At 49.7% G+C, this 27970-nt stretch overlaps 1 protein-coding gene across 2 annotated transcripts; it reads right to left on the bottom strand.

Annotated features, from left to right (window-relative positions):
• On the bottom strand, positions 1–27970 carry MALL (mal, T cell differentiation protein like). Of its 2 annotated transcripts, none has more exons than XM_032843905.1 (5): positions 27927–27970; positions 27082–27283; positions 5258–5425; positions 3227–3349; positions 1–737 (listed from the first exon to the last, which is right to left on the bottom strand). In XM_032843905.1, the coding sequence occupies exons 2-5, from the start codon at positions 27187–27189 to the stop codon at positions 675–677; spliced, it is 462 nt and encodes a 153-aa protein (XP_032699796.1). In that variant the 5' UTR covers positions 27190–27283; positions 27927–27970; the 3' UTR covers positions 1–674. The 2 variants fall into 2 exon arrangements, with proteins under 2 accessions (XP_032699796.1, XP_032699797.1); XM_032843906.1 differs by lacking the exon at positions 27927–27970 and adding an exon at positions 27581–27653.

The raw sequence follows: 27970 nt of genomic DNA on the forward strand, positions 1-27970 counted from the left end.
TATCCTCAAAGTTGCTTTTATGAAGATTTTCCTTGGATCCCAAAACTGGGGAGAAAAGGGAAGGAGGAGTGGAATGGGGGGGAGTGGGCTGTGTGGCTCGTCCCCCATCAGCTCCCTGGGGGGCATGGGAGAGCGGATTTGGACCACCGCTCCAAAACAAGGTCAGAACCATGCGTCAGGAACAAGGTCTGTGGGTCTTCTTCTGAAGGCATCGGCAGCACCATTTTGATTTTAACAAAACAAGACTAAGTGTTCCCTTAAACCTGCTCTGGGGGAACCTCACTGCTGAGGTAGAATCCCCAAACAGGTGTGACAAATGGCAGACATGGGATTCTCCCCAGTGAGGATGTTGGATACCAGTTTTCCAGGAGAGTGAGGTTCCTTGGGAGAAGGGACAGTTACTTGCCCAGGCAAAACCCAAACCAACCAAACAAGCAAACAACACCCCCGCCCCCCAATCTTTTTCATATTCTCCATAATGAATTAAAATGTCCAAACGGAGACGCCAGAGTGCGACTTCGTCCCTCAGTGTGAGAAGCTGGTCTGTCCTCAGCCCCCTGAGGGTCTTGCTGATGTTCTGTTTGTCACCCACGCGGCCGACGTTGAGTGCGAGCTTCAGGAGCCCATATTAGGTGCTGCTGGGGTTCCCCACCCCGCGCCCGGCTCCTGCCGCTTCAGTGGTAGTAGATGCTGAAGGCGTGGAGGATGTAGAGCAGGGCAGTGATGAAGGCGAAGAACTGGAAGGAGACGGGAGGCTCCTGTGTCAGCGATGGCCAGGGCCAACGGCCGTCCCCACCCCTTCCCTGCAGGTCGGGAGGTCGAGTGTCCTGACCCTGCTCCCCCTGCCTGCCCCACACCCTGCCCTGCCCCACTCCTCTCCTTGATATTCGCCGTCCCCGGGCACCCTCCTGGGTTCTGGCTCCGACTCTCCTGGGCACACGTGTCCTCCTGATCCTGGGCAGAGAGCAGGCTAGCTCCATCCCTGCCCTGGGTCCTGTCTCCCTCACTGTCCCCTTGTCCCAGCCTGGCTGGACTCCAATGACTTCCCCTACGTGTCCACCCAGTAGCCCAGCACCCTGCTCTGAGCGCCCTGCTTGCCAGCACCCCGTGAGGGCTCTGGAGGCCCCTCCAGCTCTCAGTGGTCCAGAACGGACTGCTGAGCTTTCCTCTCCAGCCTCACTCGCTCAGGGGGTCTTCAGGAACCCCATCTCATCCCGCTGCCTGACAGAAACCAGCCTGACGCCTCCCTTCCCCCACGGCCACGTCCAAAGCCATCCCCAAACTCATCTGCATGTACTGCCTGACCACCTCTTGTACGCTCACTTCTCCCTTGTCTCGGCTGCCGTCATCCCTCCCCAAGATTTCTCCGGGCCTCAGCTCGCCCACTTCTGCTCCCTCATCCCGTCTAATCTGTCCCAAGAGGAAGATGTGATGGAGCCGCTCCTGTCATATGTTTGAAACTGTGTGAGGAGTCCCTGCTTCTCAGGATAGAGGCCACTGCCCTTAACAGGCCTTCCAGGGCTGGATGACCATTCCAGCCTCGAATCGCCCCACTGTCCGCTCACACCCTGTCCTCATTCATCCACTCACTCGTTCAACAAACATCTTTCAAGCACCTGCTGTACTTCAAAAATGACAGTTGCCCTAACAGCGAACAAAACGTTCAAAAATATCTACCCTCACGGTGCTCACATTCCAGCGGCAGGAGCAGAAAGCAAGCAAGATAAACCGGGAGAGTAGCAGGTTCGATGGGGATAAGTGCCCGGGAGAAAATAAGCCAGAGACAAACAGGGAGGGGGAAGGACGAGGCGTCCCCGAGAAGGTGGTCTGCTGGTGAGAAGGGAACAGAAGGTGGCAAGGGGTTTGGCTCCTGGAGCAGGGGTGTCCCTGCGAGGGAGAGGCGAGAGCAGGTGTCGTGTGTTCAGGCGTGGCTGGAGGCGGCCGGCGGCTGGAGCAGACCGACAGTGAGCAGCAGGACAGAGCTCAGAGGGCACCGGGCCAGACTGTGGAAGGGCGGCGTGTGGATCCTGCTGGAGCCAGGAGTTCAGGGGAGTTAGAATAGTTTGACGAGGAGGGAAAGGAGGCAGACGGGCCGCAAAGGCAGCTGAATACGTGTAGCCGTCCTTTGTGCCTGCCGGGCACCCCATTCTTACTGTGGAGAATGGCCCCCCACGCCCCACCCCTTCCTCCTGCCACCTGATCCTTGCAGGAGCCCCGACACTGACACAGGCCATGACCTTTCTGGTGCCAGTGACTGGTTGCTGTGGGGCTTACCACAGTGTGGGTGTTAGATCCTTTCTGAGAAGTTTTCAAGGGGGGAATAAGGAAGGTCACAGGCTACTAGAGGAGGAAGCTGCTGGCTGTGAGCGAGCTGCCACGTGAGGGCGCCATTCCCCCACAGGAGAAGAGAGGTCGCCGCTGGCTAGGAAGGCAGGTGAACCGGCGGGGTCTCTGGTCCTAGTGGACCTAAGGCCTTGAGGGTCCTGCTCTCCCTACGGCTGGCTGGACCACCTGGCCCCTGGATTCCATCAGCCAACAGTTATCCCTGTGCACTTCCATCACTGAAATAAAAGGACACTGACTCCGTTCGGCCACGCTGAGGAATTCCGGCTCCATTCCGCAAGCAGAGGGGCCATGGAAGAGCTTTCAATAGGAGAGAGAGAAGCGTTCCAATTTGTGTTTTAGAAAAAAGGTTCTGAGGGTGGTATAGCGGGTGTATGGGTGAGTAAGCCTGAGGCGGGAAAAGCAGAAAGTGAGAGATGACCCCTGAACCTGAACAGCACATGGCTGTTGACATGTGCGTGTGTGCACACACAAACACACACACAGACACAGACACACATAAACAGGCACAGACACATATAGATACAGACAGACAGACACATACAGACACAGACAGACACACATAGATAGGCATAGATACACACAGACACACATAGACAGACAGAGACACACCCAGACACAGATACACAGACACATAGACAGACGCAGACACAAACACAGACACACACGTCTACAGTACACACACAGAGATACAGATAGACACACACACACACATACACACACACACACACACACACACACACAAACATATACACACAGCTTCTCCTGTCCTCCAAGGCCCCGTCAGCCTGAGGCTTGGTGTCATCTGTCCGCAGGGGCAGAATGGAATCTCTGGCAAGGTGTCCCCCCAACCCAGCGGCTCTGAGTTCTGTCCCACGCTTACCGAGGCTGCGGTGTTGATGAAGTAGTTCTTCAGGTCGTGCATCTCAGACATGATGGTGGCGTGTGCCTGCAGGACCGCGGCACTCATGTACAGGATGCCGGTGGTGCCGTGGTACAGGCTGTCCTGGAAAGGCAGAGGGGGCCATGGCCGGCGTCGCGGGGGCACGGAAGCAGGTGGACACTTGCCCCTCGCACCATACAGCAGGGAGGAGCAGGCCAAAGAGCCCGGCCTGTACCCCAGACTCCTGCTCTTTCCTTCTGCAGTGTTTCTGATAAACTCAAGATGCAGTGAACCATGGCGGATTAACAAAATGCCAATAGTGACAGCCATCCGAGCCAGCATTTGGCTGAGTGCTTATTCGTGCTAAGCCTTTCCTCCTGTACCTCATGTAAGCTTGCCAGCTATGGGGTCGGCACCACTTAACATTAGTGCCATTTTGAAGAAGTAGGAGCTCAAGGTCAAGGTCTAGGAATAAAGAGCCAAGTCAGGATTTGAACCTAGGCCAGATGAACTCCAAGCTTGTGCTCTTAACCATTAGCGTTACGAAGACCTGCTATGTCCTAACAGTATGTCATGCCACCTCATTCATTCCCACAGCTAACGCCAAAAGGCTGCAGCTCTGGGTACCCCGATGTGCAGGTGATGAGACTGGGGCTGAGCTAACACGTGGCGGAGTGGGTAGAGTCAGGCTTATCCGACTCCAGATTCCAGCGGCTGAGTCTCTGCGCTGAACGCTCAGCCGCGTGCTTTCTTCAACCCGAGAATGTCAGGCAGTCATTTAAAAGGGCTATCAATTCCGGAAGGAATGTCATCACTGGCGTTTTACAATCTCTAATGAGATACTCAGTTTGGGGGAAGCTCATGAAGAGGTGAAAAAAAGCATGAGGGAAATAGTTGATGGGGTGTAAGCCTGTCACACTGGAGATGTTAATGCCAGAAAAGTTCACCCATCTGTCATTCAGGGACTTGGAGGAGCAAGTCACATCACACTGGGAAGAAGCAAACAAAACCCAAAAACATCAGACCTTCTATAGGACAGCTGACCCGCCTTCTTCAACCAGTCACTGGCAGGGAGAGCCATTCTGGGTTATAGGTACCCAAGAACCATGACTGCCAAGGGCAACGCATGGCCCCTGGGAGGGTCCCGATCAAACAGGTCAATGGTAAAGAGACTTTTCAGGTGTAACCGAGTAAATCTGATCATGCCTGGGTCTTAGGTGATACGGAGGAATGATTGTTAGTAACTTTATATAAGCATGATGACCTAAGAATCTGTGCATATTTTTTTGGAGTCATACTGAAGTGTGTAGAATGGAACAACATGATGTTTTGGGTTTGCTTTAAAATTCTTTAGGAAAAAAAGTCTAGGTGCAGCAAGTGTGGGAAAATGTTAATAGTGCAGGAATCTGGGTTGTGGTTTCTGGAGGGTCTATGATGTGATGTTTACTACTTTTGTGTATGTTTTAAAATGTTCCATACGAAACTTTTTAAATGGTTTTCAAGATACGGGAAATGAAAGCAATTTAATGACATAATGTTAATGAAAGAATTGACACCAAAATTGTTGGTTCAGCATGATTATATATACACTTTTACATAAAATGCACAAGGAATAGGGGAATCGCTATAGGACTGGGGTGATTCCCCCCCCCCACTATCATGTCCTTCAATCCAACTCCAATGATTTAACCATAAATAAAGCTTAAGGGGAAATGAGTCAAGATGTGCTTGATAGAGAATATGTAGGAAGGAAGACAATGGAGGGGAATACGACGAAACATTTACTGTGACAAAGGAGTGCTTTCATTCTGCCTTACTAGTAAACGCATTAAGATAAAAAAGCCTTGGTTCCATAGTGGCCCAGCCATGACAAGGCCTCTGGTCCCTGGTGTCTGGTCTCTGGTCCCAGCCTGCCCCCCCACCCCCCGTGCCCAACTCCCGTCCCAGCCCAGAAGGACCTTTGTCCTCACAATGCCCAGAACGGACATCTGGAGAAGCCCCAGGGTCTGGATCACTCCCTCCGGTTCTTACCAGGACTTGCCAGGACTCATATCTTTTGTAAAATCCAAACAGGTAAGACAACAGGAACATCAGGGAGATGAGAAAGGAGGTGATCGAGACATACATCACCCATCCTTGCAGCAACGGATTTGCTACGTGGGTGACAGCTACCAGGATCCAGACCCAGCAGCCAAATATCTGCAAGAAGAAACCATAAAAGAACTTTAAGTTGCTCATGTAGGGCGTACTTCCCTTTGCACAGCATCTCTCTTCTCTTCCATCTGGTTAAAAGCTCTTCAGGTGAAGTTAGGTGGAACAAGAGGGAAATGGGGAAGGAAGCCTGGCCCCGGGAGAAGAGTAGATTTTTTTCTTTTTTTGAAAAGTCAAGTGGTTAACATAGAGGTATTAAAAAATAAAAGAAGACTTGACATCCTCAGTGGACCACCTCCCTTTTACCCCCAACCCCACGCCATTGTGTGGCATGTTTTCTGTTGCTCCTTTTCACTATGGAATACTATTTCCTTTTCCTGGCTCCCTTTACCTACTCACAGTGCCAGCCTGGCCCTGTGGGCATTTGGTTTGGGCCCCTGGGTTATAGTATCTGACACCCTGGGCAATACCATTCCAGTTTGATCACCTCTCAGCCCTGTCCAGGCTGTTACTATCCCCTTGGTGGAGAAACCAACCCTTCTCCCTGTTCTCTCTGGGCTCTGCATTTGTTTGCTCTTGTGCTGGGTTTATACCCATATGGGTCAGGCCAGGGAAAGAATTAAGTAAATGTCCACATGGTAGCATGTCCAGTTAGAGGCCTGAGGGAGCACCAAGTGGTTTTGTTGTTATTAGTTTGTCTCAGAGTTTCTTTCTTTTTTTAAAAGATTATTTATTTATTTATTTGACAGAGAGAGAGAGAGAGAGAGAGATAACAAGTAGGTAGAGAGGCAGGCAGAGAGAGAGGGGGAAGCAGGCTCCCTGCTGAGCAGAGATTCCCCATGCAGGGCTCGATCCCAGGACCCTGAGACCTTGGCCTGAGCCAAAGGCAGAGGCCTAACACTCTGAGCCACCCAGGCACCCCTGTTTCAGACTTTCTAGGCTCCTCTCCTTCCTGGGTTCTCCTTAGGATGTCCCTGTGAGCCTCCTCGGTCCTCCCTCTTCTCACTCCTGTTAAATCTATGGACCCTATTAAATCTGTGCTCCTGTTCAATCTAAGCACCATATAGGCCGGCAATCTCAGGCCTTCAGTCCCACACATTCACTGGCCCACTTGGAAGTCTCCATTCAGATATTCCACTGCAGGGGCCAACCATGCTCTGGCAGGACCCTGAGGATGAATGCCTTATTAAATTTTGTACCCTGAGCACCTCATTCACCCCTCAAGCTCCTCAAAAGCAACAAATTACAAAATCTGAACTCATTGCCATTCCTCAAATCCCTCAGAACCTATTCTCCTCAGCACCTTCTGAAAATGACCCTTCTGAGGGAGAGAGAGATGGGATTGAGAATGAATGTACTGAGACCTCCAAAGACAGTGGTAAAGTTCTATTTCTTAGATGGCACAGTGGGTAATTTTTTCTTTTATAAAGCAACAAAATAATTTTGAAAAAAAAAAAGAGAGAGAGAGAATGGTTTGGACAATGAGACCACTGGAGATTTGGAATAATGGGGAGAGGGAGCCATCCTTGGTGTGGAGGAATCACACTGCCAGATTTTAAAACTTTCTGTAAAGTTACAGTAATCAAAAGAGTTGTCTGTGCAGGTGGCTCACATTTCTGCCCATCTCAGGAGATAGCTCATCCCCTTCCCCAGTTCTGTTGATTCCACACAAATTTTAGAAGCAGATTTTTTGTATCTACAATATCTATCTGTTGGGATTTTGGGTTAAATCTATAGATCAGTTTGGGGGAGAATTGACATCTTTACTATGATGAGTTTTCCAATCCATGAACATGGTATACTTCTCCAATAATTGAGATGTTCTTTGACTTCTTTTATCAATATTTTGTTCTTTTTAGCATACTGATACTATACACACTTCCTATATGTATGCCTAAACATTTCGTTTTGGGAAGCTATTGTCAATAGTATCATTTTTTACAAATTTCATTTCCTAAGTGTTCAATACCAGTAGATAGAAACATGATCAATTTTTTGTGTATTAATATTGTATCTTACAACTTGCTAAACTCACTTATCAGCTCAAGAAGGGTTTTTTGTTGTTGCAGTTGTTGTTGTTGTCATTTGGCATATTCCTTGGGATTTTTTATGTATCTCATTAGGTTTTAATTTTTTATGATTACAGATAGGATTGAGTTTACTGGGGCTCCTGGGTGGCTCAGTGGGTTAAAGCCTCTGCCTTCAGCTCAGGTCATGATCCCAGGGTCCTAGGATCGAGCCCCGCATCGGGCTCTCTGTTCAGTGGGGAGCCTGCTTCTCCCTCTTTCTGCCTGTTTCTCTGCCTGCTTGTGATCTCGGTCTGTCAAACAAATAAAATCTTAAAAAAAAAAAAAGATTGAATTTACTTTCATGTTTTTTATCTTCTGTAACATTGTAAGCTGTTTTTTATTGGTTACAAATTTCTTGTGGGTTTGCCTCTTTCTTACTGATTCAGAGTGATTCTTTCTCATAGTGTGGATCTCATTGACTGTTACAATTATTGCAAATATGTTCCTTCAGGATGTGTCTCACACATTTTGATGAAATGAGTTCTTAATTTTAACGTAATTGAATATGTTCATCTGTTCCTTTATAGACGGATTCCATACAGATGGAATTTAAGAAATCTTTCCCTGCCTTGAATCATGAAGATATTCTTGTATCTCAGATATTCCTCCTAGGATCACTTTCTTTCTTCCTGCAGTACAATCATTAGTAGTTTCTTTAGGAAAGGTCAGTTGGTAGTATTCAGTTTGTCATAAAAATGTTATTTTTGCCCTGATCATTGTTTTCTTTCAGCACTTTTAAGATATTTTCCCACTGTGTTCTACAACCTTCTATATTATTCCATTGTTCCAGCTGCCATTGTTCCTGCTGCTCTTCTGGAGGAATCTACCTTCGGTGTCTGGTTGCTTTGGGAGTCTTCTGTCTTTGGCCTTCTGCAGTTTATGCAGTAGTTATACCATGTATTGAAGTGTGGGTGTCTTTATATTAATTTTTCTTGGTATCAATTTCATATTCAATAGCTGATAATTCCATTTCCTCAGTCTTGGTATTGTTTCTGCAGTTTTGAATGACTGTGGAGGCAGCTTATTTCTGAATGATGCCAGATGAAACAAGTCCACACAACTTCTGTCTAGCTCAGCTGAAAGATATGCAATGTTCGGCTCTGATTTTCATAACATATCCCTGGCTTTATGGGACTAGCAGTTCTCATCTTACAAATAAACAATACATAGACAGAGATATGACAAACGTCCCCTGCGAGGCTTCTACTGCTGTTGCCCTGGAGATGAAAAGCACTTTTGAATTTATAGAGATTTCGTAGGTTCTTAAGAAGAGAAAAGGAACAGGAGATGAGAAGCCAAAATCGACTAAGAGGGAGACAACAAAGTTCTTATGGGCTGGACACCACTGGAAGCTTGGACTCCAATTAAAACACCAGCTCCGGGAGCACATTTCCCCAGATTTATTTTATTTCATTTATTTTTAAAAGATTTATTGTTGTTGTTGTTTATTTATTTGAGAGAGAGAGAATGAGAGAGAGAGAGCACATGAGAGGTCAGCAGACTCCCCACTGAGGAGGGAGCCTGATGTGGGACTTGATTCCAGGACTCCAGGATTATGACCTGAGCCAAAGGCAGCTGCTGAACCAACTGAGCCGCCTAGGTGCCCTATTTTAGAGAGAGTGAGAGAGAGAGAGAGAGAGAGCGCGAGCATGAGCTGGGTTCAGGGGGCAGAGACAGAGGGAGAGAGAGAGAGAATCGTAAGCATCAATATGGGGCTTGATCTCATGACCCTGAGATTATGACTTGAGCCAAAATCAAGAGTGGATGCTTAACCACCCAGGTGCCCACACATTCTCCCAGATCTTAATAATCCAGAATTTCGGAAATCTTAGGTTGGGCCTGGGCCTGACTGTGAGTGAGTTGGCAGCTTGCTCTAAAGAACGGTTGTTAAAGGACAGAAGCCACTGCCCCCACCCCAGAACTGGGCTCTTTTGTATTGATCTCAGTGACAGGGGCTGCACCTGCCAAGCATCCTCCCTACCCACACTTGGGACTTGCATAAAATTGCCGGCGCACTGTCAACACCCAAACAGTGCTGGCTTTTCGTGCGAATGGTATTTGGGATTTAGTGACTGCACCAGAACTTGTAAAATTTGGGGCTCACACCAGACCTCTGAGGGCAGAGAATGCTCTGGGCCGTTCTCCACTACACGCCGGGTGCCTAGCATGGGGCCTGAACCAAAGTGGGTGGGGATGGAGTCAAAGAACATTCTTTAGAACGAATCTGTGGTGACATCACCACCGCCTCACCAGGTGCTTTACAGCTGCGTATCTTTCAGGCTCAAATGGCCTCATTTAGTCTCCACGCAATTTTAACTCGCTCGGGTTTTCTGAGACCAGAGAGCGACCACTTGATTCCTGCCCCTGATCACTGCCAGTTCACCTCTGCTAGACCTGGGGGGGTGGGCCAGGGGCCTCAGGGCCACTGTGCTTGTCAGTGCCTGCAGAGGGGTCCGCCCCGGCCCCCCCTCCTACCATCAGAGGCTGCTCTGGGCAGACATTGCCAAATGTACACTATTTACACGTCGGTGCTAAATTCTCACCACAGGGTGTGAGGTGATGCGGTCCTGGAGGGGCCCGAGGCTAAGGTCACACAGGACGTGGGGTAAGACAGCTCTGGACCTCTTCTCACAACCGAGCTCACCCTTGAGGGCGGTGGCCTGTGAGCATTTAGGTATCTACTCAAATTGCATGAGAATTTTCTGAAATGGCTTTAGTGTTGCATAATCCACGTGACACAGAGGAATGTTATTTTTTTATTTCCACACCCTCTACCTTCTGGACAGAAGGAGGAACCAGGGCCAAGGGCAAACTCCAGGTAAATTTAAACCCAGTATTTGTTATCTCATTTCTGCCCCGAGCAGTCTAGGTTGGATTCTTTTAAAGGTAAGGCAGTTTCAAGTTGTTGTCTTTATTTATTTATTTTTTTAACTCTTATTTAGCTTTCCAAATTTTCTTGGCAGGCTAAACTGCTCTTTTATTTTAACCTTCAGTTTGTATTTCCCAAGAGCAGGAGATATTTTGAGATGTTTGGGGCTGGCCCTCAAACTGGAAGAATGGTTGATTGTAGTAAGATATCGGGATCGAGCGGATTCCAAGAGCAGCTTTGTTCAGAACCTCTTTCTTCCTTCCTTCCTTCCTTTCTTTCTTTCTTTCTTTCTTTCTTTCTTTCTTTCTCTTTCTTTCTTTCTTTCTTTCTTAAATATTTTATTTATTTATTTGACAGAGACACACAGTGAGAGAGGGAACACAAGCAGGGGAAGTGGGAGAGGGGGAAGCAGGCTTCCCTCGGAGCAGGGAGCACAATGTGGGGCTAGATCCCAGGACCCTGGGATCATGACCTGAGCCGAAGGCAGACCCTTAACGACTGAGCCACCCAGGTGCCCCTCAGAACCTATTTCTTATGAACAAACACAGATCAGTCGTCTATCCATTGTCCAAAGGCTGACTCGAAATTTGAAGAGATCTGTTCAGGTGGGATGGAGCTTAACATTTGGTTTGGCCACTGATTCTTCCCTGGAGCAATGGCGAACAGCTCCTTGGGTGTGGAGAGCTGGTTAAAGCACTAGGATACAAGAGCAGAGCCGCATTGTCGAGACAGTTCTCTGGGAGAAATGCTGATTCCAGGGCCAGGGCAGAGAAGTTCGGCCCAAGCATCTTACCACACCAGACAGTGAGAGAACTTTTAAAGGTACCCAGGGTTAGGTCAGGAGGATTCAGAAGGCTCTTGATGACCAAAGATGGGATAATAGAACCTCAAATAAGGAGGACAGTCATGGATCGAAATGTAGCAACGAACTTGAAATCCACGGGCTGAAAACGATACTTCGAGAAAAGCGCAGTTTGGGTCACTTTTGGGGTGGGGGGATGCTTATTATTTTGGAAGGCAGCTATGCTCATCATTATACCACCAGTGTTTATTACTATGCAAACTGCTTCACAAGGAAAAGAATCAACAAAAAATATGGGGTAGGGGTAAGGAGATTCTGAAAGACATGTGTACCTGGGGCTTCCCCTTAGAGCTGTGCTTTGAGTCCTGTCACTCCCAGACTCTTTGAGAAATCACTGGGGTCTGGATCCTGCCCCAGAGATTCTGCCTGAGCCAGTGAGAGAGATTTTCTTTTTAAAAGTTCCCCAGAGGGTGCAGTTTGGTCTGAGAACCCCTGGAGCTTGTCTCTTTGTTTCCCATCCTACCCACTGGTTGATGTGGCTGGGCACACAGTACCGTTCCTCCCTCTGGGTTCTGATTCCAGCTCTGCCTGCTGGGCGGATTACTTGACTCATCAGTACCTCCATGTCGCAGTCCACCAAACAGACGAGGTGGGGATCACCGCTTTCATCTGATTCTTATGAGAACTAGCTAAGTCCTCCTGGCACACAGAGAGTCTGGGGTAACCACTGTTGACCATGCTAGCCATAACCATATGGAATGGTACAGAAGACAGGAGAGAACGTTCCCCAACAAAGACCCAGAGGAGGGAGTGTCCAAGGCCAGTCTTCCTGAGGTAAGGGAAGTTCGCTTCTGGGAGAGCTGGGAGACCAATCAGCTGGGTGAGTGAGAGAACATTCAGGGGCTCAAATCCTTCTGAGGGGTTGATGAAAGTTTTCATCACCTAGAAAGATGTACCTATGTACATGCACGATTTTTATCTACAGATCTGGGGACTCACAGACCCTCAAAGCCCCTGTATAGCTCCCAGGTTGAAATCCATTGCCATCTCCAGGTTAAGTAAGAGTGCCATCAACTGCTGTATTATTTTGACAGTATCAATCAAAACATGAAACACACATATTGTGTGATCCAATAATTTCACTTTTTGGAATCTGTCCTATAAATAACACACAGGAACAAAATGATAAATGTACAACATTGTTTATTGGAGCCTTTCTGGTTACAGAAAAGATAAGATACATCCTAAATATTCAACCAGAGAGGACCAGTCAAAGCAATTATGTCTGCCCAGTGGAACACTCGGCAGCCTTCAAAAAGAATGAAAAAAAAAAAAATCCTTGTATACCAAATGGAACAAACTCAAGAACGGTATAAGGCTCAGACCAGTGTGTCCAATGTGCTACGATTTATGTAGATAAAGGAGAAAATGTGTGTGTGTGTGTGTGTGTGTGTGTGTGTATCTGCTTTTGTTTATAGACACACAGACAATTTCCAGATTGAGACCCAATAAACCAATCATGTCCCAGGCTCCCGGGAGAACTGCTCGACAGGGTTTTGAGTGTTTAAATGAATCAAAAAGAACCCCCCAATGTTTACATTTACGAAGATAGAAGATGCTGTGCTGGATGTTGGAGGCTTGCTTCAAAGGTCAGGACTTTTTAATGGGAAAGTCAGGAGAACCACCGGTTCTTTGGGGAGGATGACTCTGTCCACCCGGATGGAGCATCTGGGAGCTGAGGCCTCCGATGTGCAGGGCAGAGGAATGTCATGCCCTGAGAGGTTCTAGAGAAAGACGCTGCCCTCGATATGACCCCATGTGAAAGGCCAAGCAAGGTAAAAAGGAGGCCTGGTTTCTGATGTGCACCGCCCGGGCTCCTGGCTGGGGCAGGGCGGTGTGGGCTCGGGCGGGGCAGGTCAGGGGCTGGGAGCCTGGGAGGAGCACCAGGGCGATACCCCGGTGGCAGGTTTTTCTGCATAGCTGGGCAGTATCTCAGCATGGCGGAGTTCCCCACCAGCACTGCCATCCTCTTCTTGCCACCTGTCTTCACGTTCAGGAAGTGCTGCCTCTCCTTCCCTTCCCTGGAACTTGTCGGAACGCACGCAGGCTCTCCCACAAAGCCTCAGAAACTTCAGGCTGGGAGGGAAAGGCCCAAATCGGGACAGTGAGGTCTAGGAGGTCCCAGGTATCAAGCGATGTTCTGGCCTTGCCCACGGTGGGAACCGGGACTCCCTGAAGACTCCCTTGGGATGAAGGACTCCATAGTGCCTTACACTCAGGAGCCCTTGGCCCATGAGGTGTAAGTGCGGCGTCTCTTGGCCATCGCAGACCTCTCTTTTAGAAAATTGTATAAAATACGCAGAACGAAATTTACCATCTTAACCTTTTTTTTTTTTTTTGGTCATCTTAACCATTTTTAAGTGTACAGTTCAATGGCATTAATTCCCAGGATTGTGCGGCTGTCACCACCATTCATGTCCGGAATGCTTTCCATCTTGCACAACTGAAAACTCTGTGCCCGTCGCACATTCACTCGCCACGTCTCCCCTTCCCCCCAGTCCCTGTCTTTCTTATTTTTGTATTTATGTATTTATTATTTAGTTTTTTGTAAGTAGGCTCCTCAAAGCATGGAGTCCAGATGGGGCTGAGATCAACACCTGAGCTAATACCAGGAGTCAGATGCTTCACTGACGGAGTCATCCACGTGCTCCCCTGTCCCAATTTTTGGTCTCTGTGAATTTGTTCACTCTAAGTAGATCCCGTGAGTGGAACCATATAGGATTTGTCTTCTTGAGACTGGCTCATTTCACTGAACAGAATGTCCTCAAGGTTCATTCATGTTGTGGTCTGTGTCAGACTTTCCTTCCTTTTTAAAGACTGAATGATGTTCCGTTACGTGAATATACCACATATCTGTTTTTCTTAGCCATTCGTCCATTGACGGATGCATGGGCTGCTTCCACTTTTTGGCTGTTGTGAATAGTGCTGCTAAGAACTTGAAGGTTACGGTACGGTATGGTGATGAACACAGCATAATAATAATGATGATGATAATAAGTAATGAAAAAAATAAAAGGGAAACACAAGACAAAACCCATCCTGGGACTGTGCTTTGGACCCCACAAAATACACCTTCAAACAGATACACCCCCGTGTTTGTGCCACTGTGGCTGGAGACAGTGTGCCTTGGGAGCGTGACATTGTCAACTCAAAATGCCTCAACCCCACGGCGGTTTTAATGACTCCAACCAAAACTATATGGCAGGAGGTAGAGCTGTTGCTAGTTTTCAATGGGAAGATTTTAAATTGGTTATAAAAATAATTGTAATAGTAGAGGAATTTTCTGTTATGTTACCTTCCCTCCTAAGCCCTGTGTTTAGGCATACATATTTTCTATAAAGGTATAAAGCATGATGAACATACGTTTTGTATTCTACTTTTAATATTTTGTATTTTGCTACAGGGCTTCAATAAAATTGATTCTTGTTACTCAAGATAGTTCTACAGAGTTGGCCTGAACACAGAATCCATGAACCCCAGACCCTTGCTCCCAAGGTAAAGAGGAATTAAGTTTCCTGCAAACCTTTGGCCACAGTATTTTCAACAACTGATTAACACATACCTTTACTTTAGGTGTGTTTCTGTTTAAAGACACCTCATTTAATATATAGTGTTGGTTCACTAACCCCGGATTCTTGGCCAACAGCACTATACACTCAACGAACGTGTGTTGTCACTGAAAGGCAAATAAATCACAGCCTTCCCAAGCTGAAACACTAGGTCAAACTTCAGCACTAACTCAGGGGCTATTTTAAACAGCAAAATCACCAACAAAAAGCCCCCAAATATGAAAGACGTGGCACCAGATAAACTTTGAAAAGGACACTTGCTTGCAGTGTGAGAGCGGAAACAGGGAGAGTGTCAACTGGTTTGGCCTCAAGCGGGAACACACACACATCAGACAACCCACACTTCCTGCTGCTCTGCACACGAAAGTGCAGTGAGTACTGATTTGCGGGTTGCAAAGAAATTTCAGTGAAAAGGTAAATTTGCAAATAGAGAATCCGTGCGTAACGAGGATCGACTGTACATTTTTCTTTTAGAGAGAGAGAGAGAGCATGAGTCGGGGTGGAGGGGCAAAATGAGAGAGAGAGAGAATCTCAAGCAGACTCCCCACTGGGCACAGACCCTGACTTAGGGCTCGGTGCCAGGACGCCAAGATCACCACCTGAGCTGAAATCAGGAGTTGGACGCTTAACTGACTGAGCCACCCAGGTGCCCCAAGGATTGATTGCACTTTCCAAGCCACAGTTACATTCCGCCAAGTCCGTAAACATCATGTACCCCATTAGGCCCCTGTCTCTAGCTTTCCCCAACATAGACGATGCCCCAGTGAATAATGTTGCAGAGATGGTTGTCTCCATTTAAATTGTGTCCTCAAACTCCCCAACTGGGCTTACTGGTAGGAGATATGGGAAGGAACAGGGTGTAGGGGGTGACTTTCTGACATTCACTAGGCTCATTACTTGCCCTGGCTGGGACACTAGTGTGACTTCGCCCAGCTCTTCCAGGGGGACGCCTTTGGGGGACCCCTGGGAAAGGGATCTTTCTGCCTCAGGAGACCCAGATGAGATAGTCCCCGTTCTCACTCTGGCCATTGCTGTGCCTGGTAGTAGGCCTGGAACTATGAAATGGAAGAGGAGAGAGGCGGCGAGAAAAAGCCTGGGTCCTGGGGACACAGCTCTGATGCGGAAAAATCAGTGCTGAGGTACAGCTGGCGGGCTCTGACTTCCTAGCACGTGACATAGTCCCCCTCCCTTCTGTCCAAGCCAGCTGGGGCCAGCGACAGCCCTTGTCACAGCACTGCTAGGGACCAGCTGGGACCCAGGACCTCACCCCTCTTCGAACACCTGGCTGGCTCCCAGTGCCCCTCAGACCAAACTCAGGCCGCGGCCCAGCAAGCCCAGCCTGCCTCACCCTCTCCTTCTGGGTGGGTCTCCCTGAGCCTCAATCAGCATCCCCAGCCCTGGGGCTTCCCAACGTGGGCTGAGATTCACTCGTGGGTGGTGAAATCCATTTAGTTAGCAACAGCATTAAAAGATTAAGTAGACTAGATTAGCAAACTGGAGTACATTGCCCATGGGAAAGGGAAAGAGTGTCCTGAATCTGTTCTTTCAACACATACACACACACACACACACACACACACACACGTGTGTACCAGGTTGCCATGAAAATCTCTCTCTTCTGTGGGCCATAGGCGGTGTGTGGAGACCTTTGCTCCAGAACGCCTTCCTTCCTCTAGCCAAGGACCTCTGCCTGTGCTAGTGTGCACCCCCGTCCCCGTTCTTTCCTCCATGGCTCTGTCCCTGGGACTGAAGACAGCCTGGCTGCTGCAGCAGGAGCCCCCCAGGGACCTGGGGCCACAGTGGGGCCTGTGTGGGGAGTGGGCAGTGGGCAGGGGGAGCCTGGGACAGGAAGGGAGCAGAAACGCTGCTGACAGGACAAGGACATGAAGTATCCCATATCTGCAGTGACAGAAACTCAGTGTGGAGGAGCTGGGGCCCTCACAGCTGGGTGGTGCTGGCCTCCTCTCCTCTAGGGCGCCTCGGGAGCCAGGCGCTCCTGGGCCGCTTGACCGGTGGCGGGCCTCTATGCGGGCAGCCTGGAGACCCTAGCGCCCATGCGGGTGCTGTCCACAGCCCACGAGGTGGCTCCCAGGCCTGAACCTGGGGCCTGGCAGCCTGTGAAGCTTCTAGACAAGAATCCTTCCCTCCTTCTTACAGGGGAGGAGACCTGAGAGGCCAAGGGACCTACCCAGTTACCCCTGGGAGCACGCCAGGCCTGGACTGGACTCCTGTACCCAGACACATCTAGCATTGTATGGGAGTTCAATGCTCCTTAATTTCACCTAGGACACTTCCAAACACTGAGTCACTACATCCTGATTCAGAGTGAGAATTTTCTCTGTGGCTTTAAGGTTAGCAGGAAATTATGGCCCAGGCCCCCTGGCCTCCAGTGAAGGCCCGTGTCTTATCCGGTCCACTCCAGGAACAATAGTGCTGGCCAGAGCTCCATCCACCATCGCTCCTGGCAGAAGGAGTCCTATAACGAGCCCTTGGTACCTATAAGTGCTCTCAGGACGGGGCTGGCCGCAGGCCAGGGAAAGGCTGTGCCTACCTTGGGATTTGTGCTCGGGAGAGGCAGGATGCCAAGGCCCAGGAGGGGCTGGTGAGTCAGCGGGGCCTCCTCTGCCTTCCTCTCCTCCCTCCTGGCTTCCTCCCCCAGGACCGCGCCCACCCATTTAGACCTCAGTACCCTCATGGACCCAGCTTTTTATTGACTGAGCAGTACAGATTTACAGAAAGTATGATAATAAAAACATTCTTATCCATCCAAAGTCTAAAGAGTTTTTTCCTTCTTATCTCTTAAGACAAAACAAAACAAAGCTAAGACTTTAGGGAAAAAATGTTTCTACTTTTTTTTTTTTTTAAACTTGTGTACCTTAGACAAGTTAGCAAGTAGAGATAAAAGATGAAAAAGCAGATAAATGCATCCCACTCCCCAGTCCCCATGGTGGCCTGGTGGACAGGCTCCCTCCCACCATGTTCTCTTTCTCCTTGGTTTCCACAATTTATTAATCTCGTGTTCCTTCACATGTTTCCAGAAGGTTGCTAGATGAACCCAAGAGTTGGGCTCAGGGGAGGTGCCCCACCTCCTGCTTCCCTCAGGAACCCACAGACATTTGGCGACCAATGGCTATGATCCTGAACTTTGTCAGGCGCTGAGGACCCAAGGAGATGACCATTCATTCATCTAGTCCTCACTGACTCCTGCTCAGCTCCTCCTCCCCCACTTGTCTATGACCAGACCTTTCAGGGCAGAACCCAGACCAGGATCACCTCCTCCAGGAAGCCATTCTTGACTGCGAAGTCCCCAGTGCACCTCTTGGTGACCTCCCTCATGGTTACTGTCTTTCTCCTCTACCTTCTCCCCAGGCCCCAAGCTCCTGGATGGACTCTGCCCTGTGGTTTTTGTGTCCCCTGTGCAGGACACAGAGCTTAGCACAAAGTGGGTGGTCTGTACATGCTGCTGGCTTGAGGAGGCGGCGGGAGGTGGGCTGCTGGACCCTCCACTCCCTAGCTGCTCAGTCTCGTCATCTGTCTGGGCCTGATTCCTATGCAGGTGGCACCAGCTGACAACTTCAGGGCCTGCCACTGTGTCTCAACCACAGACTGGCATTTTCTGCCAGGAGCCAGGACAGAATGGAGACAAACACCCATTTGTTTCATCCCCTCCCTTTTCCTGCTCCATTACCTCACAGGCTCGAGAAATTCTCCAGATTGGCTGCATCTTTCCTCAGAGAGAGGAGAGGATTCCCTGGGAGGTTTCCTACCCCTTTGCCTTCTCCCCTGGCGTGTAGGAAGGACTAGACAAACACGTGCTGTCAGTGAGGGTGGTGTTCCACTAGGCACACTGCACCCCCCCACATCCATCCAGCATCCCCTGGGCCAAGAGAGGGTACAGAAGGGCATGGTGGGTGGGGGCAGGTACTGTGAGCAGCACAGAAGCAGAAAAGCAAAGCTCAGAGAATCCCTTTGGGGAGAGGAGCTGAGGTGGGCTTCCTTGATATAGGTCAGAAGACTCTGGATTTCCAAACCTAGGGTATCTGGGCCTACTCTCTGACCCACGTGGAACCTTCTAGGTATAGCTTGAGGCAGGAGAGTGGGCCCAAGAAGCCTTAAGAAGCTGTGCCGCCTCGGTATAGGGCCAGGCCCTGTGTGGGCCCCAAGCAGACATTTTTATTCTGGCTGAGACGGGGGAGATCTGACCTAGTGGTGACATCTGAGGGGCAGGGCTGGCTGGCACGGGTAGGAGGATGCAAGGGAGGGACTAGGAGAGAAGAGAGGGGTAAAGGCCAGGGAACCTGGGTGTGGCCTCTCCACCCCGCCCTATTCTGGCCTGCTTCCTGCTACTTGCCAATCTGGACAACACTCCAGAAACTTCTCCTGCCTCCCACAGATCTGCCTTACCCCAGGGGAAAGTCCTCTAGGCAAAAGCTCCTGGAAGGGCACTGGCAGCAGGCGGGGCACTTCTTACTGGTGAGACTGCTTATCTGGGGCTCCCTGCATTCCAGCAGGTCAGAATGTGCCAGGCCCCTCCCTGCTACCCAGGGAGGCCCTGGGTTATTTCTTTTGGAGCACCTGTTAGTTAAGTGAAATCCTCCCGGTGGGCCGACCTGCCGGCCGTAGCTGGGTGTCTACCTTCTCAGAACTGAGAGAGTCCGCTAGTTCAGAGAAAGCTGTGCATGGTTTGGCCATGGTCAGGGGAAGGAAAGGACCAAAAGTCCAGACTCAGGCAGAGGGGAATGTGGAGATGGGGATGGTGCCAGTTCATTCCCAGGGTCTCGCGGCTCCAGCCCACCCTTCTGTGGTCTGCTCTGTGACAGGGACAGGAACTCTGTAAGCCACAATGCTCAGCTCCCTTAGAAGTTGGATTTTTGCTAGGATCTGGCAAAGGGGCGCGGGGCTGGAAGGGACCTGGAATGGGAGGAGAGGGATGGGTACTTCCTGTTGCCTGGTCCAGGTCTTGCTATCACTCCAGCAGCAGCAGTAGCACTTGGCTCCAACCCCAAGGTCCCTGTGTCCCTCCTCTGTCGTGCCCATTCCCTCACAGCACCCGCCACATAGAGGCCAGAGAAGCAGCAGGCGGGTCTTACTCTGGAGGCCCGAGCACTGGTCCCCCTCCCTAGACTCCAAACACTTCATGTGCTTCTTCTCTGGCTTTAGCATCTCCTTTCTGCTCGTTCGGCTTCTCAACGGTGGCAGAAACATTTCCCTGTACTGAATCTCCTCTGTGGGCAGCACCCATGGCGACCTCTGTCTCCTCCCGTGCCCTGACAGCACCCTGACAGCGCAGCTCCATTCGCGAGTCTCCTGGACTAGTCTCCGTCCGCCCCATGAGTCGTCACCCCCAGAAGGTAGGGGTGGTGTCTGCCTTTGTCTTTATATCCCCATGCTTGGCCCCAAGTAGGTGCTCAGTAAGTACTTGCTGAGGGAATACACAGGATTAAACATGGCCATCTCCTCTTTCCTCACAGCCGGATTTCTTCTATCTGTGATCCTCCTGGTCAGAGGAAGTGCTTGTCTGAACCAGCACACATCTAATCCCTCAATCCATACCGTTCAAGAAGACCAAGACTCCGCCTTGAGCAAGCTTAACCTGACAACTCCCGAGCTCTCAGAGCCTTCAGCAGTTGGGGCTGTGTGCCCTGGCTTTTCACTCTTTCCTATCTTGGGGTGTTCGCCACATGTTCACACGCCGCTCCCTTAAGACGGGGGTCCTAATTTACCTCATCCCCCTTCTTAAGACCTTCACGCTCCTGTGGCCCCTGAGAGCAGAGCGCTGGTTCGCATCTCAGTGAACACCTGTTGGTTCACAGTTGGAAGTTGCTCACAGGAGACCCACACTTTCTACGGAAAGGTCCAGACGACCAACAACAATAAAATACGTGGGCTCACATTTCTAGAGTGGTTGGACATGCTATTGTGTCTTGGAAATGTCCTTATTGAACCCCCAGAGCTGTCTAATGAGATCTTTACTGCTACTCTTTCCATTACTGCGGCTCAGAGTGGTTAAAGAATCTGCCCAGGTTCTCACAGTGATGAAGCAGCACAGCCAGGCTCTTGACCCAGCACCGACTGATTCTGTTACTGAACTTGAGCACACTGGCATCCTTGAGAGTAAGGCTGGGGCTGGTGAAGGGCAGTCAGTGTGGGTCCAGGCAACCTAGGGAGGTTGACATCGACTGCTTCTCACATTGCCCCTCCTGCCCTTCCCTCCCAGGGCCTTGCTCCTCCCCTGCCTCACACTCTGCAATCTTTTTTTTTTTTTTAAAGATTTTAATTATTTATTTGACAGAGAGAGATCACAAGCAGGCAGAGAGGCAGGCAGAGAGAGAGGGGGAAGCAGGTTCCCCGCAGAGCAGAGAGCCCGAGGTGGGGCTCGATCCCAGGACCCTGGGATCATAACCTGAGCCGAAGGCAGAGGCTTCACCCACTAAGCCACCCAGGCGCTCTAATGCTCTGCAATCTTTCCTCCCTGTCCCTGTTTTCTCATCCAGGAGGCATCCTGGGAGCACGGTGGTGGGAACCAATGGCACCCTGGGCCTGGAGATCGCTAGCTCCCTTGTCCTACAGGAGCAGGGTGGGGGTAAGTTGCATGGTGGTGAGGTGGGGTGTGTAAAGGAGGGACAAAAGCAACAAAGATGATGTAAAGATTACAAAGATGAAGTAAAACGGGTAAACTGAATAAACTTTTGGGTAAGCACTCCCCACAGTATGGAGAATTGAATGGGAAGCACTGAAAACAGGGGAAAAGATTTCTCCTTTTGGAAACTCAATGCACGGGAATGATGTGAGAGGGGAGGGTGTCTACTCTCAGCCCCCACGGTAACTTCAGTCAGCACGGGTGACCAGAGACAGCTCTGGGGGTCAGGAAGTTTTCAGATAGGCTTTTATTTATTTATTTATTTTACAGGGTGGGGAGGGGCAGAGGGAAAGGAAGAGAAAGAATCCCAAGCAGACTCTCTGCTAAGCTAAGCCGAGAGCCCCATGAGGGGCTAGATCCCATGATCCTGAGATCATGACCTGAGCTGAAATCAAGAGTCAGTTATTTAACCAACTGAGCCCCCCCAGATGCCTCTCAGACAGGCTTTTACATATAAACAGAGCAGAAGAAGAAGCAGGGTAAAAATAAGGTGAAGCTTATATATTTATACATATACATATACATATGTATATATGTATATATATATGTATATATATATGTATATAAATATATATATGTATATATATGTATATAAATATATATACATATATTTATACATATACATATATACATATATATACTATATACTATATATATATAAACTTATATACTCTATCTATATATATATATATATATATATACACTTATATATACTTACTATATTAAGTAAAATATAAAGGTGAACTTCCCCAGCTCAAGGATTCTGGAATGAGCTTCTAGGGGAATCAGAGTATTTCCCTCTGGCCACCAAGCACGCAAGTTAAGAAGCTGAGAACATTAAACACCAGTGTGTCTGAATTGTTTCACCTTTTACTGGCTGACTCTAGAAATCTTAGCTGTTTCTTTTTAAATAAACATCGAATCAATTAAGTTAACTAATGAAGAGATTAAAGTCAAAAAACATCTTGGATTCTGATTCATATAGCACTCCCCAGGTCACAGTCGCCTGGGTCAGCTCTCGGCATTCCCCGTCCACTTATAAAAAAGCTGATGAGTTAGCTCACAGCACACAGGCAATCTCCATCCCTTAGCCACCTGCACACTGTGTGCTCAGAAGAGCGGGCATTGGGGGTGGGGGGAGGGGCGTGCGGTGCTGTGACTCACCTGGTCCCCAGCCCCGCCCAGCACTAGCACCAGCAGGCTCTCACACTCTCCGAATGAAAGACAGACGGAACACACCATGCCCGTTCTCACCTTAAAATGCACTGTTCCACACCTGGAGATTACGTTTTGAAATCTGTATCATTTTCAAGTGAGAAATCTGAACTCAACAGTAAACCGAACAAAATATGAATTTTAGTGTTAAAAATCTCAATCTCTTTCACTGCTGGTAGGAAAGGAAAATGGTGCTGGCATTCTGGAAAACAGTTTGTCAGTTTCTTAATAAAACGAGAGCGTACACTTATTGTATGCAACCCAACAATCACACTCGGGCACTCTCCTGGAGGGGTGAAAGCAAGACCCACACTAATGTATGCGAATGTTCCTAGGATTAGATTTAGAAGAGTTAAAAACTGTAAGCAACCATGGTGTGTCTCAACGGGTCCATGGTGAAACCAACAATGGTATGTCCATGCCATGGAATACTATGCAGCCATCAAAGGAACTACTGACGCACAAAACTTGGGCAGACGTCCAAGGGTGTTATGCTGTGTGTGAGAGGCCAGTCTCAAAAGGCCACATACTCTGTGACTCCATTTATTTATATAACTTTTTTTAAAAAAGATTTATTTATTTATTTTAGAGAGAGAGAAAGAGAGCGAGCATGAGCATGGGGAGGGGCAGAGGGAGAGAGGATCTCAGGCAGACTTTGAATTGAGGGTGGAACCCAACACGGGGCTCGATCTCAGCACGCTGAGATCACAACTTGAACTGAAACCAAGAGTCGGACGCTTAACCGACTGAGCCCCCCTGGCACCCCTGTTTATATAACTTTTTCTTGAAATAACAAAATTATAGAGATGAAATTAGTGGCTTCCAGGGGTTCTGGAGGGGATAAGGGAAGACTGGGTGGGGACTGGTTGACTGTAAAAAGGAAGCGGGAGGAAGATCTCTGTGGTGACGGAATAGTTCTCTTGATCGTGGTGGTGGTGTGAGAAGATGGCACAGACAGGTGGACATACCTGACCAACGTGGGTTACTTGGTTTTGATGGGACAAGCATTACAAAACCATTGGGAGAAGGTGGGGGAAGTCTATGGGAGACCTCTCTGAACTATATTCACAACTGCCTATGAATCTCTAATTACTGCAAAATAAATGTTTAAAATGTGCATTTTAACACTAAAGAGTCTAAAATAAAGCAACTTTGGCAAAGATCTGTATGAGCAGACTCCGGGGGCCGAGCCGGTAGGGAACATGCAGACCCTCTTGCCACCCTAGTTTGTCACTGTCGTTACTGCGAAAGAGCCCGAGCCGGCCCCCTGCTGCTCTCCAGACCTCACAGTGGGAGCTTGGTGAGCAGGGGCTGGAGGGAAGTGAGCCTGCAGACACCACCAATGTCCACCCTGGGCCACCCCTGTCACAGACTACATCTGAATCCAGGAATGGATTTCACTTGCTAATTGCCCTTTTTCCCTGGCCTGAGCTCCTGGTTTTAGGATCCACTCTCTAGACTCATGTCCTTAGAAAAACATATGGCTGCCTAGGATGCCTCAGGCCCCAGGACTGAGAATCTGCTGGGACCCCAAGGCCTAGTGCTCCGTGGCCAGCCCCAGTGTGTGGCAGCAGGCAGCGTGGCCAGGTGACCAGGGACAGAGAGGTTCCTGGTAGGCTGATTCTCACCCTCCTCTCCAGCCCAGCGTATCTTCTGCTCAGTGGGATCAGAATCAACCAACCAACTTGATATTCTCCCTCCTCTCCCGTTTACCTCTCATCCCTGGCCCCAGATACGAGGCAGGCATACTTGAGTCTATAGTCTGTGCTAGGAACACTCACTTAAGAAGAAGATGATGCAAAATAGCATGTACAGAATAACTCTGTTAAATACAAACGTATATGCACATGAATATGGATTATATTATTATCCATATGTATAAATTATACTTACTTCTATACATATTTTCTGAATATTCCACAATGAATAAGGATCACTTGTGAATTAAAACTAAAATCGTAGGGGCACCTGGGTGGTGCAGTCGGTTAAGGGTCCCAATCTTGAGTTCGGCTCAGGTCGTGATCTCAAGGTCCTACGATCGAGCCCCATGTCAGCTTCCCTACTCAGCGTGTGGTCTACTTGAGATTTTCTCTCCCTCTCCCTCTGCCCCTCCCACTCATGCTCTCTCTTTCTAAATAAATAAATAAATAAATAAATCTTTAAAAAAAAACCCCTAAAATTGTAAATAAGGAAACATCAGACAAGGCCAAATGAAAGGACATTTGCAAAATAACTGATCTCTGTTCTTCAAAAGTGTAAAGATACAGACTGAAGGAGTCAGAGGAGGTAAGACTCCCAAATGCAATGCTGAATCCTGGACTGGAAACTGGACCAGAAAAATGACATGAGGGGCACCTGGGTGGCTCAGTGGGTTAAAGCCTCTGCCTTCGGCTCAGGTCATGATTCCAGGGTCTTAGGATCAAGCCCCACATCGGGCTCTCTGCTCAGCAGGGAGCCTGTTCCTGCCTCTCTCTCTGCCTGCCTCTCTGCTTACTTGTGATCTCTCTCTCTGTCAAGAAGATAGATAAATAAAATCTTAAAAAAAAAAAAAGAAAAATGACATGGGGGGGGGCAATCAGCACAATTTGAATGAAGTTTTTTAGAGCAGCTGATCAATGAAAGTATCCGTGCTGATTTCCTGATTTTGATAGTTGTATTGCCCAAGATGTAGCCTTTAAGGAAAGCTGAGTAAAGAGTGTATGGAACACTCTGTCCTATTCACACAGCTTTGCTATAAATCTAAAATTACTTCCAAAGAAAAATAAATGAGTACAACTGAGCCAGTGACAGTTGTATCTAGGAGTATCTAGGAGTCCCACCTCCTAGATACTTAAGGCTCCAGAGCACCCGCCTATGCATACAGAGCCCAGCCCCATGGGGCCGGGTGCAGGCAATGGGCCCATCATGACAAGGTTATCCCGGGTCTTTCCGGGTTCTGTTAGCCCCTTCCCTCCAGGCTCCTGCCTGCTGGGCTCTCCTGGACTCCAGGCCTTCCCTGTTCTTGGCCCCCAGCCTGGAAATCCAGCCTGTCCTTTGAGGTCCAGCACCAAAATCAGCCCCTCCATGGTAGGTCTGGACCCCTCCCTGACTTGACAAGGTCAGATTGTCTCTCCTTGCTGATGTCACAGCCCAGGACAGTCACTGTCTCAAACACAGTCTGACCGTGGAGGAGTGCTCAGGAATCTGTCTCTGGCATTCAGGGAACCTGGGAAGGCAGGGCCCTCCACCAGGGGCTTGCAAGATTGGGATTAAGCCTGTGCTCAGTATGCAGTGGTGATGTGAACCGCAATCCTTGAGATTCATGTGGTTGTTCTGAGGTGAGGGACACGCCTGGGTCCGAGCACAGAGAACTTGTGAGAGCACTCAGATGTCATCAGTCTGGCGGGATGCCTGTGCTTATGCCCTCCCCCACTCCTCCCTGCCCTCGGGGGGCAGGCTTGGCAGAAACCTGCCTTTTGGGTGGGGTTTTAGCCGGAGCCACCCAAATGCTGGGTGCACACTGCCTGGTGTCCCTTTCTTGGTGCCATCCATGGGCTTGCTTTAACCTGTTTGCCACAGGGTCACTCGCTCGGTCCCAGCCTTCAGGCAGATGACGAGAGGGGGCTGGTCACGTCAGATTGAAAGCTGGAACAACCTTCCACCTTCCCCTCCCAGACCTGGGGTCAGCACTGCCAAATTCAGAGCCAGTAAGCGTGTCACCCACAAGCTAGATATTTTAGGACGTGTTCAAAACACAAACAGATTCCTTTGCCCTGAATGGTTCCCCAGAATTCAGTGGCCCTGTGAGTAGAAAGGGGATGGTGGTGGCTGGCTCAGATGGACACCGTGTCTACAGAGCCCGGCAGACTGCCACATGCAAGAGCCACTCCCAGCCCCTGGCAGGGGTTCGAGTGGCAACCCAGCTGCAGGGCATCTCAGAGAATGTCACACAGTGACAGGTCCCCGTGTGCCACAGGGGTGCCTCACACAAATGTTTTATGGCAGATGTTGTCACAAACTACCTCTTGCACAGAGTCTACAAGTCAAAGTTCAAAGTCAGCGCACATGACTATTAATACTGTAAGACCTCCTCTCAGAAGGAAAGACAGAGTCACCCCCCACCCACCACCGTTTTTGAACTTTAGAAAAAGCAGAAACAAGCAAGTAGTTGGAGAGAAGACATCATAGAAAAGTCCATTGCCAGCATCTTTCTGAGGACCCGGGACACTTTAGCAGCATCCCCCTTACCCCTCACTGACCCCTCCGATCACCAGGGGCCTGCCTGTCACCTACAGTGAGTGGGTTTGTTTTGGAAGCAGGAAACCCACCCCATACTGCAGGAGTTGGGAGGAGCACCTGGAGGGATTAGGGACCACCCCGGGTGAGTCTGGTGGGGGAGATCGGAAACCACCGCAGCCAGAGCCCCGTCCCCCTTTCCTGGGGAGTGCTGGCTTCTCCCCGGCCCTCCCCTTCCGCAGATGACCCACGCGGCAGCACTCACCAGCTCGGGCAAGAAGAAGGCGTAGGGGATGGTGAAGAACAGCAGGACCCCCAGGGGCACCTGGGGCGGGGCGTAGCTGGTGGGGGGCGGCAGGTCCGGGGAGGCCATCTCTCGCCCGCTGCCTGGTGCCCTTGGCTCCGCACGGGTGGCCCGCGCCGCCGTCAAATATCACCTCCTGCCCGACACACCCATCGGACGTCGCCTGGGAGGAAAAAAAAAAAGTTCCAGCCGAGCAGGTCCTTCCACTGGCTGCAGCCAACAGACTCCTCAGTGAAACGCGAATGCGGATTCAGATTTGCATCCGATGGGCCCTGGCTCCCAGGGCAGAGACACTGAGGCACTGAGGGCAGGAATCTCTTTCTACCCTTTTCCCCCTCGAGAATTTTGAATCCGGGAGCGGATTACTCCAGGGATGCCAGCTACAGCCACCACCCCTCCTGTGGCCAGAGTCTAGGCGAAGGCCACCTGCTTTGACCAGGATTGTTTTTGGAGGACCTACTATGAGCTAAGCGATCCGCAGGCAGACTCTGGAGCTCCCCACAGCGCGCTCAAGGCGATATCATCTCTTTCCCAAGTGAGGAGACAGAGAATCTGTTAGGTTTAGTTAAGGTCACAAAGCTGGTCACAGACAATGCTGGGTCTTAAATCCGGCCGACCCTGCTGCCTGGGGGGCCACCCTCTGTCTCAAACAGGGAGAGAAGCCGTCCTCGCTTCCAGCTCCTGTCCCCAGGAAACTGGCGTTTCCTTCTCTCCCTGCATCCCCTTCACCACCGTCCTCTCCTCTCTGCTCACACAGCAGATGGAGGAGTCCTCTCTCCCTAGGAGAAGTCCACCCCAGCAGGCACCTGAGAAGGGCTCAGTTGGCTGGGTGCTGTCCCAAGTTTGAGCC

This window comes from Lontra canadensis, unplaced genomic scaffold, assembly GCF_010015895.1.
Source record: "Lontra canadensis isolate GAN:19392208 unplaced genomic scaffold, GSC_riverotter_1.0 scaffold144, whole genome shotgun sequence".
In the NCBI taxonomy this organism is placed as follows: domain Eukaryota; kingdom Metazoa; phylum Chordata; class Mammalia; order Carnivora; family Mustelidae; genus Lontra; species Lontra canadensis.

Bases quoted from the DNA above. Each gene is read 5' to 3' on its own strand.
- MALL (XM_032843905.1), bottom strand. From the start codon at position 27,189: ATGGCCTCCCCGGACCTGCCGCCCCCCACCAGCTACGCCCCGCCCCAG. The intron at 5,426-27,081 runs GTGAGTGCTGCC...TTCTTCTTGCAG, and splicing joins CCTTCTTCTTGCCCGAGCTG to ATATTTGGCTGCTGGGTCTG. The intron at 738-3,226 runs GTAAGCGTGGGA...GTCTCCTTCCAG, and splicing joins TCATCAACACCGCAGCCTCG to TTCTTCGCCTTCATCACTGC.